The sequence below is a fragment of the Toxotes jaculatrix genome, chromosome 13, assembly GCF_017976425.1.
Source record: "Toxotes jaculatrix isolate fToxJac2 chromosome 13, fToxJac2.pri, whole genome shotgun sequence".
NCBI lineage: Eukaryota > Metazoa > Chordata > Actinopteri > Toxotidae > Toxotes > Toxotes jaculatrix.
Window position 1 is genome coordinate 5,442,099 of NC_054406.1, and position 15,821 is coordinate 5,457,919.

Consider the following 15,821-nt stretch of genomic DNA (forward strand, 5'->3'; position numbering starts at 1 on the left):
TTTTGCTCTAATGTTCAACAATCACACAAAGAGAGAAAATCTTACCAATTTCTCCACTGACTGCAGCCTCAATAGAGCACAGAGCCATGCAGACATGAAGAATGTTTTGCTTTGTGCTGAGAGGGGGTACCGCTGGGGCCAAAGATATATCTTTATGCTAGCAAAACAGTTGGCCTACTAGCTGTTTTACTTGCCCATACCCAGTTAAATGGTATCTGAATCTGAGTGGTTGCTTTTATCTATTTTTGGTATCATGTGGACATTTTGCTGCTGGGGCTGCTCAGGCTTTTGTTTTGTATTTCTTAGTACAGACAAGCATGTGGACCACAAATTATGAGGACAAGTCTTGTCTCACTGTCTCAGATCTATGAACATTGTTGTGGAGTTTGTCCTATATTGTGTGTTTCTGTGTTTCTGTACCATTCTAGTTAAGATCCCAACACGGAGGACCTACATTGACCCAGAGACCTGTGAGGACCTGCTGCAGGCTGTACATGCCTTTGCCAAGGAACTGGACAACTCAAGCATCAAGATAGAGAGAATTGTACACACAGGTACATGAATATACAAAGCAAGACTGGTAGTTCAGGGCAGTTCAGCAAAAATGGTGCAATGTTCAAGTGTTGTTTTCCCTTGGTATGTACTGGACGTGGACCTCTAAATGTATTAATATTTTGAGTTTGTCAGTGTTTGGTGTTTCTTACCTTTCTGGAGACAAGAGAATTATTTAAATCAAAATCCAAAACAATTATTAGCACTAACAGGCATTAAACACTGTCTAACTCTCTTCTCAGACTTTAGAAAGTTCCCTCCAGTGACACAGCAGACATTTTACAACTGTTTCCACAGGCTGACTAGTACTCCTTGTGACAAATCAAATGGTCTTCATGTCCCCCTTTACATATGAAGCAGGATATGAGCATCACTTTGGGTATCACTTTGGGAGTTTATGGCACAGTAGAAATTATGAAATTCTTTTTTCCAAACTTTAATCCACAGTTGTAGCAATCTCAAGGTATTTTTGCACTTTCCCTCAACCTGCCTTGAGAATCCAGTTCATCCAGCCTGGCAACTTACTAATCTTTGCCAAAATCCAGTTGGCTGGTATATTTCCCTGGTATCTACTTCATGCTCCACTGTTTCACCTGCACCCTACTTCTTTGATCTTTCTTTGATCTCTTTGTATTTCATCTCTCACTCTTTCTCTCTCTCTCTCTCAATAGTGTCTGTTCATTTGCGTCATCTCTTTTCCTGCTCGATATGTTTGTATTTCTCCATCTGATTCTGCTCCAACGTTTCCCATTCTCTCCCCCAGTACCCCCTCGGTCTAACCCCCTATTCATGTCTTCTCACTTTCTTTTGATGTTTGTGCAGATATTAGTCCACATCATCAGTCTGACCTATTTTTTTTTCTCCGCTCTGTCTGGCTGTTCCTCACTTAACAGGGACCATGACCTCTGCTTCTTTATCTCCCCCTGCAGGCGACTTTGGGGAGGTGTGCCGTGGCTGCCTGAAGCTGCCCAGTAAGAGAGAGCTGCCAGTGGCCATAAAGACATTAAGGGCCGGCTGCTCTGATAAACAGCGCCGCTCCTTCTTTAGTGAGGCTGGCATCCTGGGGCAGTTTGACCACTCCAACATCATCCGACTGGAGGGCGTCATCACCACCGGTAAGAAGGGAGGGAGAGAGACCAAGAAGGAAGCAGGATGTGATAGGCAGTTTGGGAGGAAGGCGTTACCACTGGGAAAAGAGTGGGAAAACAAAGGAGAGCTGTTGAAGATAAAGGGAAGCACAGAAGGGGAAAAAATCTTCTGTATCCAGGGATCAAAGGAGGAACGGGACAGTTTGACCACCTCCAGTGTCACAAAGGAGGTTCATCGCCTCCATTACCAAAGGAAGTGAGGCCACAGTGAAGGCAGAAAAAAATAAGGGAATTGGAATTTTACTATTTCAATATCACAGCCTCAGAGGGGGTCATCACTTCTGGAGAGAGTATGGAGAAACATGGGGAGAAAACTGGGGTTGGTGCAAAGGCAATGGACAGGAGGAGGGAGGATTGGAAAGTGCACTGGGACACTCCGACCACTTTAATATCACACACATGGAGGGGGTCAATGCTCACAGTGAAGAGGGCAGGACGGGAGGATGGAAAAAGAAGAAAAGGTTGAAGAGTAGAGAGTGGGGTGGCAGGATGGATGCTGTACGCTAGCAGCAGCCAAGCTACATCAAGGCCCATTTTCCGCTGACAGATAGCAATTGAGGTTCTAGAGCGAAAAAACAGGATGGAAGGAGGGAGAGGAAAAAAAAAAGCTTGAAGGGAGGAGACAGAGAAAAGAGACATGAGAGGCAGAGAAGATGAGGTAGAGGTTAATGGGAATGGCAGGTGAAAGGAGAAGCTTTAAAGAGTTTGTGAAGTTTTTGTTACTGCCGCAGTGATGCTCAGTGTGGTGGTTGTGTGTGTGTGTCTGTGTGTGTGAGGGCACAGTGCCCGAACACACTCTGTGCTCAGTAGGATGGCAGCAGATGTGCAGGGTACAGTAATTGGTGCTAGAGACCCAGCGGGGCCCTGAGATCCACTCCAATCTCTCCCACCATCATGTGCACACCCACACACACACACACACACATAAATACATACATTTACACACAACTCAAGTGGATGCTGCCTCACACACACACACACACACACACACACACACACACACACACACACACACACACACACACACACACACACACACACACACACACACACAAGAGCAGTCCCATATGCTTGCTTCTTTTTCACTATCATTGACACACACACACACACCTGCTTGCTTGCCTCCTCACTTGGCATGAAGTCATACATCCATGCACACAAACAGCACACACACACCCACACACTGTTAGACTACAAATTACCTGCTTTACATCACTTACCCCCCCCCGCCTGATCCTCACTCATCCACCACACCTAGCCCACCTGCAAACACCATCCAACTCCTCCTCCTAATCTCTCCATCCGTTAACTGTAATTCAAAGCCACAGGAAAACATGGGTGTGTCCCGTTAAGTAGGAAAGCCTCCGCCTTCCCTTTCTATCAATCATGAACCACCGCTTCCTCCACATTCTTACTGGCAATTCCAGGATTACAGGAAATAGAATAATATTTGGGAATGCACTGGGGTAGTTTGTTACCTGCCAGGCATATCATATAAGAAATGCACAGGAAGTGGTAAGGCCACTTAAAGAAGTTTTCTGCTGTGGTTGCTGTTTCAGTGCACAATGATAAAGATCAGTGCAGGAGTTACATTTGATCAAATCAATAAATAAAAAAGCTCCAAATTACATTTAGTTACAATGTACAGGGTATATTTGTCGGATCTCAGGTGTGATTGGTGTCCACTCACAGTTCATTTATTTGAAGTTTACACTCCGCACTATTCAACACCTGTCGGGGAAAATTAATGGAAGACTGCAGCTCCACCCGGCTCATTGCTTTCTGTTTGTTTCTGCCCTCATAGTAGTTTTTATTTTTCAACATTACCACCAGTAAGAAAGCTTCCTCTGGACTGTTTACCTGTAAGAATGTCACAAATTAACAATTATAGGATTTCAAGTTTAAATACATATGATTAATTCATTGGAAGGACGCATACACTTGGAACCATTTACCAAATAATGTATTAGCATACATAAATGGCATGTATGTTGGCATTAGCCTATGTAACCCTTCTCAAAAACTGAGAGTAACAGAAAAAAAATGTGCACAGAAGCAGCAGTCCTGATTATGTATCATCTCCTTGAATTAGCCCTTGTTTTATTGTAGTCATAAACTAAACTACTGCTACTTAAACTACTCAGCCCTAAACATCCTTAGTCCAGTGAGTTTCATGTATTACTGGTGTAATACAAAGTCGCTCTAGTACAAGTTGCATCTGATATTCATGAGAAATAGAGTGTAGTATGACTGTATGAAATTGTGTTTGTGTGAGGCAGCAGACAGCACTTGTTACTCGCTCTCTCCTCCACACTCACACACACACTCTGTTTCCCTTCCTCCCTCTACATTTCTATCCGGATTTGCAAACTTGACATCTTATAAAATACATTATGCTTTTAGCAGGTAACTGTGTGACACAAATGATCCTTGTTTGTAGCTGCATGTATCCGTCACGCCAGCCCTGTGCATGTCACCAACACAGAGTTAAACGAGTGATTCACTCTCCAGCTTGCATTAATTACATGATGGCTGGGGTTTTATGGCAGTGTCTCTGTGCTGACTCACAGTTCTCGAGTGTTGTTGGTAACCTTTTCAAAGAGCTTCCTGCCCAGGGGGCCAAGTATTACTTGTGAGTTGTGAATATTGCAATACAAATTTATCATTTTTCTAATATGCCTGCACAAACTATCAGGATGGATCCTGATCCAATCTTAGGATATGTATTTTTGCATACTAAGTTGTGTACATATCTATCAAGCTTTACTTGACTGTATCAGCCTCTCCTCCTATATCACACTCCTCCTTTCTCCTTGTTTATTCTTTCCTCCAACTGCTGCAGTCTTATTATCCTTCTCTGTGCACTTCATAGCACTGCTGGATCCTTGCCATCTGTGCCTGGGTACACAGGGTGTATGTGTGCGTGCATGCATGCATCTGCTGTGCACTCGTGTAGTGTATATGACTGTGCATGCCTTGGCTCTGGTGGTTTATGTGTATTGTTGTGCACAGATTGGGTGTGTATGTGTGTGAGAGAGTGTTTGAGGGTCGTTAAACTTGCTGAGACAGCCAGGGTAGCACACAGGTTCTCCTGGCTTCACCACAGTTCACTGGGTGAAGAATGGCTTTGCACAATGTCTGCCGTGCTGCCAAGTGGACTAGACTCACTTTATTCTCTCCCTCCCTCCCCTTCCCTGTGTGTCCCTGTCTCTATTACCTCTCTCACTTTCTTTTTTTCCCCTGATTCCCACAATGTTACCCCAATTTCACTTATTCATACACTCTTGCTCTCTTTCTCCAGGTAACACCATGATGATCATAATGGAGAGCATGTCTAATGGAGCCTTAGATTCCTTCCTTAGGGTAAGTTCCATCATTTGTCTTAAATTTATGTGGATGGACGTGTTTGCTCATTGTCTAATAACAAAATAAAGCCTCATTATTATTATCTCCTGCTCTCATAAACGAGGCATTTTGCTCTTCTAATCCTAAATTCACCACTATTATGGTATGGTCCTAGGGCAGCAGTACTTGTGCTTATTACAGTAATAAGGAAAACGTAACATAATTAACAGCACAAATGGTGTGTTTCAGCTCAAAGATGCTGTAAGCTTCTGTAAACTGTTATTGTGCCCCTCTGCTCTGTAAACCACTGCGGCGTGGTTTATAATGATATGAATTAATGGCCTGTTTGTTTTTATTCTGCAAATAAAGGGATTCAGCTCAGTGAGCACAATATTGTATTGTAGTAGCATGTGTTAGCTTTTTTTGGATCAGTATATTCTATACAATCATCTTGCCCTCGCCCCCCTCCCCCATTCATCCTTTCTTTCTTTCCTTTTCCTCACCCTCTCCTGTTGTTTTTCTTCTCTTCCTCTGATTTGTAACCTTCTTTCTTCCTTTCCTCATGCCTCTGATAACCTCAGAAACATGAAGGCCAGCTGAGTGTAATGCAGCTGATGGATATACTGACCGGCGTGGCATCAGGGATGAAGTACCTCACTGAAATGGGCTTTGTCCACAAACGGCTGGCCGCACACAAGGTAAGGGAGCAGGTGGGAGGAGATGATAGAGGAGAGGGTGTAGGGTGATGTATATCTCGGGCTATTGCAAGTTTTCGCAGGTGGATTACAAAATACAATTTGTCCTTGTCTGCAAACATCTTTGACAATCATTCACCTGTAGGTTTTTATTTGAGGAACACATGAAGCTGAAAATGACGAGACAATACTGTCAAAATCATTTTGTCACCTCCAGGTTTCACTGGGTGGGATTTTTTTTTCCCCCCCATAAAGAGTCCGTATGTCAAACTGCAAATGCAGTGGTCACATTGTGGAAAATGAAGAAGAAGGCCATTTGTGCTCGTAAACAGTCACTCGTCCCTGGTGCGATAAGAGCTTCGGCCACCAGGGTGGTGAGCTCTCGTGCTGAGATTGTTTTCTGCCCAAATGTAACTAGCGCTAAACAGTTTGTTTTGTTTCAATCTCAGGTGCTAGTTAACTCCAACCTGAGCTGCAAGGTGTCCGGTTTCAGACCTCTTCAGGAGGACAAGATCGAAGCAATCTACACCACACTGGTAAGAGAAAAACCGTAGTGAAAACCTATGAGTGTGCTGCAGCAAGGATGTCAACTTTGCTTGACATTTTACTCTCTAATTTCCTAATTAATGAACCTCAAAGTGGTACAAAGCTTGTTGGTATGAAGTTCAGGCATAAAGAGGTGATATTTTTAATGAGCCTTGGACCAAATTAGAGCTAAAACGTCATGTCAGGTGCAGCTGAAGTCATATAATTAAGCTTTCAAAAAAAATAATTTCAGTGCCTTATTTTCTTGGATATTTTTGGGTTCCACTCAAGGTGAACCCACTCCTCTAAAGAGTCTTTTGATCTTCTGAAAATATGTTCAAAGCTTTTCAAAGAGAATATTAAAGCTTTACGTTCTGTGAACTCTGCACACCCTTTTACTCTGTGTCTTACCTTTTTTGCTTTGTCTGCTAGCACGGAGGGAAGAGTGTGGTGCTGTGGACCGCTCCGGAGGCCATCCAGTACCATCGCTTCTCCTCAGCCTCAGATGTCTGGAGCTTTGGCATCGTCATGTGGGAGGTCATGTCCTATGGAGAGAGACCCTACTGGGATATGGGCAACCAGGATGTAAGTGTGGAGAGAGAGAGATAGATAGGGGGGTGCTTTCCATTAATCTTTCCCAGTCCTTGCCTTTTTTTCCTCCCTCCATTTTTTTTTATTAATATCTGAACCGTCTCTCCTTCACCTCCCTCTGATTCTCTTTATCAATGAACTCTGTATCCGTGCCCAGCTTGGATCTTATTAAAAGAAAGCCAAGAAGCCACAGTACCTCTGAAAGCTTTTGCAGGGCCTAAGTCCCCCTCTTTAAGTCTGCATCAGCTCCATGACCAATCCTGTTTTCTCGTAAGGACGCATTGACCCCCTTCTAGTGGCCTCCGTCTGTCCCTGAGTGCCATCCTGCTCTTAAAAGTGTTGAAAATCCCTCTGGAAAAATTCAGCCTCTTTTAGGAAATGTAAAGCTCTTGCTATTTGAGGATGGAAGATTGTTCAGTCGACTGGACCCTGCCGCTTGTCACTTGCAACCTATTATTTCCAAGTCACCGTGGGTGGGTTCTCTGTCTTGCTGTCGTCACTCCTACCTTTTTGTCCTTCAATAGACAAACCAAAAAAAAAAAAAAACCCTCATACCTCAAAAGTGTAGATGAATGAGATGATTCTTCTGTGACTAGTTTTTCTTTTTATTGAAGCCAACAACACACCAGGAATTAATTATTACCAAAATGATAATTTTAAGAGTTATTATCGTTCATCAAGTCCAAAAGCTTCATCATGCTAATGCCCTCTCAAATTAATGTCATCAGAAAATAATGTGTACACTTTATGCAGGCAGGCACAGTTAAAAAGCAACAGATTATTAGCATGTTCCATTTTTGAATGTCCAAAATTAATATGCATGAGTTATTCAGCAGGCAAAAGAATAGCAAGGTTTTTCAGAGTCTTTTTTTTTCAGTGCCCTTTCACAAAGCAGAAGAAAGTTTCCTCTCAGCCTCGTTCGTGTTATCAAACTTTCCAATTGAAGGGGCAAAGGTCAAGCTTGTAGAGCGCCAGGGATATTAATCCACTTTAAATTGATACATTATATCATAACGGAATTGTTGCTCGGCCTGTCCACCTGTGATCCATCGTGCCCTTTACCTACTGGCTTTGATTAAATGGAAAATGTCAAATGCTGAAAAGCATTTTATGAATGCTCTTTAGTGAGATAGGAGCTAAAGGGGCTGTGAGGATGGTGGAGTGGGACACTGGGAGAGGGGGGAAGGTAAAAAGAAGAGAGTGTTTTAGGAAATAATGCTGCTGATGGATGTCATTTTTGTGATTAAGATCCAACTTTATTTCCTCCTTTCAGGAGATTGTGTTTCTTAGAGTGATTCAGGAGGAGGACGTATCACATGTCCCCAGATAAACTGAGAGGAAATCTCTTGTTATAGTGAATGGTTTTAGAATGGGGAACAACATTAGTTTGACGGAGAAATATTTCTGAAGTCTGGAGGGATGCTTTCGAGCTCTGATATTTGAAGACAGTGAGGTTTGACAGGAACAGATGAAAAATGCTGAGCAGAGATGAATCATTTCCTGAGACTCATATTGTATTCAGTGACTTATCCTTTGGAGTGGGCCATGTATCGGAGGAGCGTTGAAGAAAATACTAGCGTTTATTGTTTCATCTTTGTAATTTCACTTCTATTTCAAACCTGTCAGGAATGTTGTTTTTAATTCACAGACCTACAACATATTGTATTATAGGAAATTAAAAAGTTATGATACAGTTTTCTGCTGATAAGACCCAACTATTGCAATACACAATCAAATATCCTGTAAAGTGACACTAAGTGACATTGAATATCCTGTGAAGTGAGCCTTCATCCCACAGACAAAATCAGTCAGTCATGAAGGGTTTTACATTGTTCAGTTTTTGCAGGAATATCTTTCTTCTCTCTCTGATAATAGTTGACTATTTGCTGTATGGTTTTATTTTCATGTAGTAACTTTAGTCGAGACATGACTACAGATTTATATTCAGTTCATATTGTTTAGTTTAGCAGTATCTTTCACTTTAAAGGGATGCTGCCTTAAAATAAGTTCAGTTACAGAAAGCAAAACCATGCAATGGAACATTGTAGGTGGTGCAATTAGTGACAAGAGAAAATGAAAGCGCAGCACTTTTCTACTCTTATTATCCAAGTAGGATCTGTACTGTCCAAAGAACTCTATTCTTGGCAACTAAGCAACTCTTTTCTACGTACTTATTTTCTCCCCCCCGCCCTACCAGTCACATGCACATGGAGAATTTATCCAGTTATAGTATAAGTACTGGAAAATCACAATGGTAATTCCAAAATATTGATTTCCTGTTTCTGTGTGCAGGTGATAAAGGCCATTGAGGACGGCTTCAGGCTGCCGGCTCCAGTTAACTGCCCTCCACATCTCCATCAGCTGATGCTGGACTGTTGGCAGAAGGAGAGGACAGAGAGGCCCAGCTTCAGCCAGATCCACTCAGCCCTCAGCAAGAGCATTCGCTCGCCTGATGGCATCGGTTCCTCCACGCTGGCACGCAGGTATGGTCAGGCTCAGTAAATGAATGGCTGTATTCATTAATTTCTATAAATTTCCTGTCTCTGAACAATTACCCCCTATTTCTTCTCCTTTAGAACTCTGAGTTCATCCATTACACTAGCAGAGAGGCCTCTCCCTTCCTTCCCGTCCTTTAACTCAGTAGGAGAGTGGCTGGACGCAGTGGACATGGGCCGATACAAGGACAACTTCACTGCTGCAGGATACTGCTACTTGGAGTCTGTGGCACGAATGACTGTACAGTGAGTAGCTTTACACAACGCTGTCTTTGTGACCTTTCATTTCCTGTTTTAAAGAGGGCTGCCAAGCGAGTGAGCAATCAGAATCAGAAAAACTTCATTGATCCCTGCAGGGAAATTACTTTGTTATAATTGCTCAACATGCAGATAGGAAAGAGGAAGTAAATAAGTGAAAGAGACTCAGTTAGAAAAGAGGACAGTTGTTGGCTTCTCTGCTAATGTTACCAAGCCACTTTGAATCAAATTTTATCAAACCACTGCCACGCAGTGATGAAGCAGATGAGCTAAGTTTGTGAGTGATAAACGGCTAACAAATGAACCTGGAAATCTGAGCATAAAATTATTAGAAGTCACTTACTCGAGCCAATGATAAGAGTCCAATAAGTTTCACATCCTTCCAACTATTCTTGATAAATCTTCATCTCTGTGTCCACAGAGATGTACTGAGCCTTGGCATAACTTCCCTAGAGCACCAGAAACTGATACTGGCTGCCATCCAGACCCTCAGAGCCCAGGTCATCCAAATGCACGGCCGCGGCGTGCAGGTCTAGCAAACAGGCGACACACCGAGTCTCACACTGCTGCTGCTGGCGGATGATGGGGTGGAGAAGAGGAGCGAGAGAACGAGAGAGAGCTCTTCCAGACATAAGGAAAGATGCACAGATCTTTCAGCTAACCGCACTCCTCTATTTACTCCTCCTTCCCACACTTCCTCATGCCTTCCTTGATCCCTTCCTTCCTTTTTTCTATGAATCCCCTTGGAGACAAGCAGTATTCCTGTTTTGACTGGGGGATAGCAGAGGAGTGATGTCATGTGACTTTTTTTGTGACCTCTTTCTGCACTTTGACCTTCAGTAACTGTGTCAATAATTGGTTCTGGATCAGTGAAATATTGTCTCTAGCAGGACGGGCTCTGTCTGAAACTGACCTCTGAGCTGTGGGGGAGGCAGAGATTTACTACGCTGCAAACACACCAGTTACTGACGAGTCCTCAAAGAAACATTTACATTTTGGGTGGAATTTCCCTTTACCACAACATAGATTCACTGAAAACAACACATTGTCAGAGGCAGGAACTGTTTTACAGGCCTTTGATCAAATACAGTAACTCTCCCTCAGAACTGGCACAGCTGAGCTCACATCAAACTGGAACTTATTTACTATGAGGACACAGAATCATATCAATGTACATCAGAGCTGATCTCATATCAGATGGTAAAGGAACATTTCTGAAGATTAAACATGGCTGGAATGTAACCTGTGGTTTCAGAGAAGACTGTGCTGTCCCATGTTAAGGGTCCAGTCAGTTTAGAAGAGTTGAGAGAGTTGGATGAACGAACGGGTCTAACATACTGTATGGTCCTATATACAGTACGTCAAGTCAGCTCACTGGATGAACAGAGCTACAGTAAGTTGTGGGTGATGATATACTGTACTTTCAGGAACATCAGCCCACTTTGTTTTTTCCTTTGGGGCTACTGATGGTGAAACAAACGCTGCAGGATGCAGTTGTAAAGCAAAGGGTTGAAAAATGTGTGTTTGATTGTTCATTCGTTCGCCGTATGTCGCTGTCTGTTTCGCTTCTTTCAGTTTCTTTATTCCTACTATCTTCCTTTACTCCTCTGCGCTTTCCAGTTGTTTTCTTTGTGCATTTAAAGCATCTAATTTCCCCCATTAGCCTCCTGGATGTCATCTCGGCAACATAATCCTCCTCTCCAAAGGCTCTCTCACTACCATGTTTAAATACTCTGTATAGAACGCAGGCCAACTCTGGAAGATGGCCTGATTCAGTTATTTATCCATATTTATTTATGTTTACGGACTGTAACACAAACCTCTTCAGACAAGAGGTTAGGAAGGTTTATTTAATTTATAGTATTTAAAAAAAAAAATCTTAAGCGAAGCAGTTGTCTACTTGTTTTGTTTCTTTTCAATTTGTTGTCGATTTATTATGACTGTGAGTTTATACCTGAACAGATTAGTTGTTTTGACAGGAAGTGAGAGGAATACTGGAGGATTTCTACTGTCAGCACACAGTATCTGTGTATTCTTGAACACTGGGGTTGCTACAGTTCATTTTAGGTCCATTATTATTGGATTTGCTGTAAACATTACAGTGTGTGTGTGTGTGTTGCAGTATGAATACAGTATTACAGAACGTCATAAAGATGTTTTTTTTTCTTTGTTGCTGTTGGATTATGTTTAATTCTATGTTGCTGTTAATGTCACGCTCTGCCATACTGTGTGGTTACATTCTTTTCCAGTTAACTTCCAGAATTCTCTCTGTACAGTGATCTGCCCCTTGCCTTTTCTGTCCTATTTCAGTACGGGAGATTTGAAGGAAGAAGTTTATCGGGGCATTATTTGATTCTCATACAGGTTCACAATAGAGGGTACACACATTTTTGACCAGAATATTGTGACTGGTTTGTATTTGGTACAAATTAAGTTTTTTTGTTCGTTCTCCTTGTACTCTCTTTCTCTCTCTGTAACTGTTTTGTCAAATTAAATAAAGTCATATGTCCTTATAGATGTTATCATGCACATGTTAACATATCTGAAGAAACACTCTGATGGTCCCTTTACACATACACAGGACAAAGACACACACGCAGTCACGAACAAACAACAAAGTGGACCTCGTCACCACGATGAATGAAATTCAAATTGTTTCTCCGTCTCTGTTACTGTGACCATTATGATATGTTTAATATTGTAAATATGTATTTGAAAATGCTAAATCTATTTTTATAATTTGTTTGAAGAACAATGTGTTGAATATAATATCTGCTCACTGTGTAAGGGTTTTATTTGTTTAAATTTAGGGCCATAGCTGAGAAACACTGGTGTTTGGAATATAAAACTGAAAAAAAAAAAGTTTCTCTTTTTTTTTTGTTAGTTTTTGATGATTTTTACCTGTTAGAAGAAAATCTGATGGCTGTTGCAATATTGAAATGTGTTATTAAAAAATCTCCAATACAAGCAAATGTTTTTTTGTCCTCATCTTCTGTTTGAATTGAAAGTAAACTGCACATAGCCCTTCCAATGTTTATGTTTAAGTGAATATCAATGTTTACGAGTTTAAAAAATATGCTAAATATATATTATCTGATAGTAAGGATCCTGTAAGAATTGCAACACAAGATGTAAATTGGGCGGGACAGCTTGCAGTTGAAAACGCTGTCTTGCACTCCTCTCTGGTGGAAACTATGAGCTTAGTTTAGTGTTAAAGCTAACCAAAAAGATCATTAAAATTTTATTATTAAGATATCGTTTCCCGACGAACCGTTGTATGAAACCATTAACAGTAAAAAAGACAGAAGTGATCAGATAAGCCTGCATCCACAACTGAAGAAATATTAGCAGACAGGCCGTGGGTTATGACAAGATCCAAACTGTGGGATTTGTCATGAGAAGACTGCTTTACATATCGAATAGAATTCATGCAGTAACGCAAATTCTGAGTCGGATTGATTGCCCACATGCAAATTAAAATCACCTAAAATAATAACTCTGTTGTACTTGGCGAGGATAATGGAGAGTAGCTCTGAAAAATCAGAAATAAAAGAAGTGCTTTGTTTGAGTGGTCTGTGAAATGTCATACACAGTAGAGGCAGGCTGCTAAAAAATAAGACAGTGATATTTAAAAGATGTGTATTCATCAAAAGTAACGTCCTTAAAACCAAGTGACACTGATAGGATGGTTGCTCTACCCCCGTGTTTTTTGCCTTTCAGGGAGAAGAATAAAAAATTGTAGTTTGGTGGTAAGGCTTCAGTAAGAGTGGCTGTTGAGCCATGTCTCAGTTAAAAACATGCAATCAATATTATCTACAATAAGGTCGATAATTAATGTCTTGTTTAAAAGAGATCTTACATTCAGAAGTGCCACATTCAGGGTCACTGGCAGAGTTTTCTTTAGGTGTGGGTTAGAAGTTTGCGGTTTATGTTTGCACATAGATATGAGATTATTAAAATTCACGCTGTCCATTTGGTGGACATGTGGACAGAAATGACTGAACTGTGAGAGGCCTCAAAGGGTCCGAGTCCTCCAGAGCATGTGTGACTGTTCAAGGTGGAACAAAAACAGTAGTGACTAGGACGTGGGGGACGTCAATCTCTGACGGACTATGTTACCTGTCGCAGGTGGCGCATGGTGCGAGTGATGAAGGGGGGTTAGGGTGGGAGCGACAAGACAGCAGCGGGAAATCGTGCTCATCCAGGATGTTTTCCACCGGCTGTTCCGATGGGCTTTGGACCACGGCGCGGTCCTCGGCCAGGTGTTGGTCGACCGGGATGGTGGAATCCAGCACCTGTTGTGACCACGGAGTGTTTGAACTGTTTATCCTCCCCTGATCTGGTGGAGACCGGAGATCCGTTCCTTCAGCTCGGCGTGGGTTGTGTGAGTTAAGTGGAGACACCTGTCGCACCCGGATGGAGAGGTGAGTGGTGGGGCTTAAGTTCAGTTTAATTGTCTGAACAGGATCAAGTGTGCGGTGTCCGTTAGCTCGAAAGCTGGACGTTAAAAGGCCTAAGAGAACAGGTCCGCCACATTGAGGAGCTCCACAGTAAAAGGCGGATGGGCCCTCAATGATGAAATCTCCCAATTGTCTAACCCTAACCTTCAGACTGTCCGGACTTCTTGTACTTATCTACGTGTTAGAAAGTTAATACGACAGCGTTCAACTTTCCAGTTACCTCTCCTTGCTCACACCTGTAGTCCACGGTTTTCTCTTACACGCTCTCTCAGTTCCACCGTGTGAACTTATTAAGTCTCTCTCTGTCCCTCTCTCCAGGACTGAGGTTATATTACTTAATGCTTTATTATGCAACGCCCACCTTTAGACCAGCACTGAGCATATGGGAAATTATTGTAAATGCAAATTAACTTTGCGTGGGATTGCTGTGGGCAACTGGGTGGGTGTGCAGAAGTGAGTGCACTGGTACACACTTCTGTCCCTGCTCACACGGGTCAGTGTACGTGCATAAAACTGGGTGTATGTGCATGCTGTGTATGTGTAAATGTACTGACAGCCCATGGGCATACATCTGAGAATGAGATCTTTTTATTTATCTCATACAGTTGCAGCAGCAATCCATATTTTTTATATTACAGTCTTATTGGAGTTGAGGATTGGAGTTTGAGACTTAATGAGTTTCATCTCTGAGCCATCACCGGCTGCAGCTTTCTAAACCTCCCACGCAATCAAACATCACCTCCTTCAGATGCTGCTTAGCAGACCCTGGCTGAGCAGCATTTGAACTCGTGCTGTAGTAGCACTGGATTTGGATCATTCATTATCGGTGGCTTATTGTAGATTTCTAGCTTGCATTCAAGATGTAATGTGATGAAGAAAACACAAAAAAAGCTTATTTACTATTATGTCAGGCTCATCAGATTCTGTGAATAATACTCAGTAGCTCTGAATAAATGCTCTTGCTTCATTTAGATGAACAAACATGCAAATTAAAAAATGAATCTTTACTTAAAAAGTGAAGTAATTGCAATGCTGTAAGCTGTCATTCTAGGTAAAGTACTGTCAGGGACACAAATGATAAAATTAAAAAAAATATATTGCTGTAAAAATTACATTCCTGCACATATAAATTATGAGATCAATTATGAGATCCTCATAGCCTTGACACTTGACTCCTGCCTGCTCTGGGTCACGAGCCATCTTAGCTTCTGCACACATGCTAAATGAACCAAAGAGCGTGCCTAATAACTGCTGTCTGCCACCTATTCCCTTGTGGTACAATATAAGAAATGCTCTTGGTTTGAGTGTGATGTCTTAGTATGCAAACAGCATGTCCCACAGTAACTCCCCTCAGTGGTGAGGGGGGTTTGTGTTAGTTGGGTGTTTTATTTGGCTTCTCACAGTTTGAGCGTAAATCTTCAATCAGATTTTCATGTTTATTCGCTGTAAATGAGACTGGGGCAGGGAGACGGGCAGGGATTCTTCCAGGAGATTGAATGAAATCGTGTTTCAAAATGTAAAAATATAGATTGTACTATCTGAAATCTATCCCTTTGTCAAAATCAAGCCAACACTCAAGACCTTAGAGGTCTTGAGTGTTGTTAGAGGACAAGACAAGTTAGAGGACAAGATTTGGTTTACTATTTTCTGCATTTTAAAAGGCCAGATAATTCATCAATCAATTGAAAAACATAATCAATAGTTCTATCCCTAATTTTCAGGCTCCAGCTATTCAAATCTGTGGATTAGCTG

At 41.9% G+C, this 15,821-nt stretch overlaps 1 protein-coding gene across 2 annotated transcripts in view; it reads left to right on the forward strand.

The window, feature by feature from the left end:
• Positions 1-10,230, forward strand: part of LOC121191528 (ephrin type-A receptor 7-like) — a 128,096-nt gene extending 117,866 nt beyond the window's left edge. For both annotated transcript variants that reach the window (XM_041052692.1, XM_041052693.1), the window contains 9 exons: positions 429-554; positions 1,482-1,667; positions 5,002-5,063; positions 5,627-5,743; positions 6,190-6,276; positions 6,698-6,850; positions 9,149-9,339; positions 9,433-9,597; positions 10,031-10,230. In XM_041052692.1, coding sequence (XP_040908626.1) covers positions 429-554; positions 1,482-1,667; positions 5,002-5,063; positions 5,627-5,743; positions 6,190-6,276; positions 6,698-6,850; positions 9,149-9,339; positions 9,433-9,597; positions 10,031-10,145 — 1,202 coding nt within the window. In that variant the 3' untranslated portion in view covers positions 10,146-10,230. The remainder of the gene's footprint in view (positions 1-428; positions 555-1,481; positions 1,668-5,001; positions 5,064-5,626; positions 5,744-6,189; positions 6,277-6,697; positions 6,851-9,148; positions 9,340-9,432; positions 9,598-10,030) is intronic.
• Positions 10,231-15,821: the final 5,591 nt, after the last annotated feature.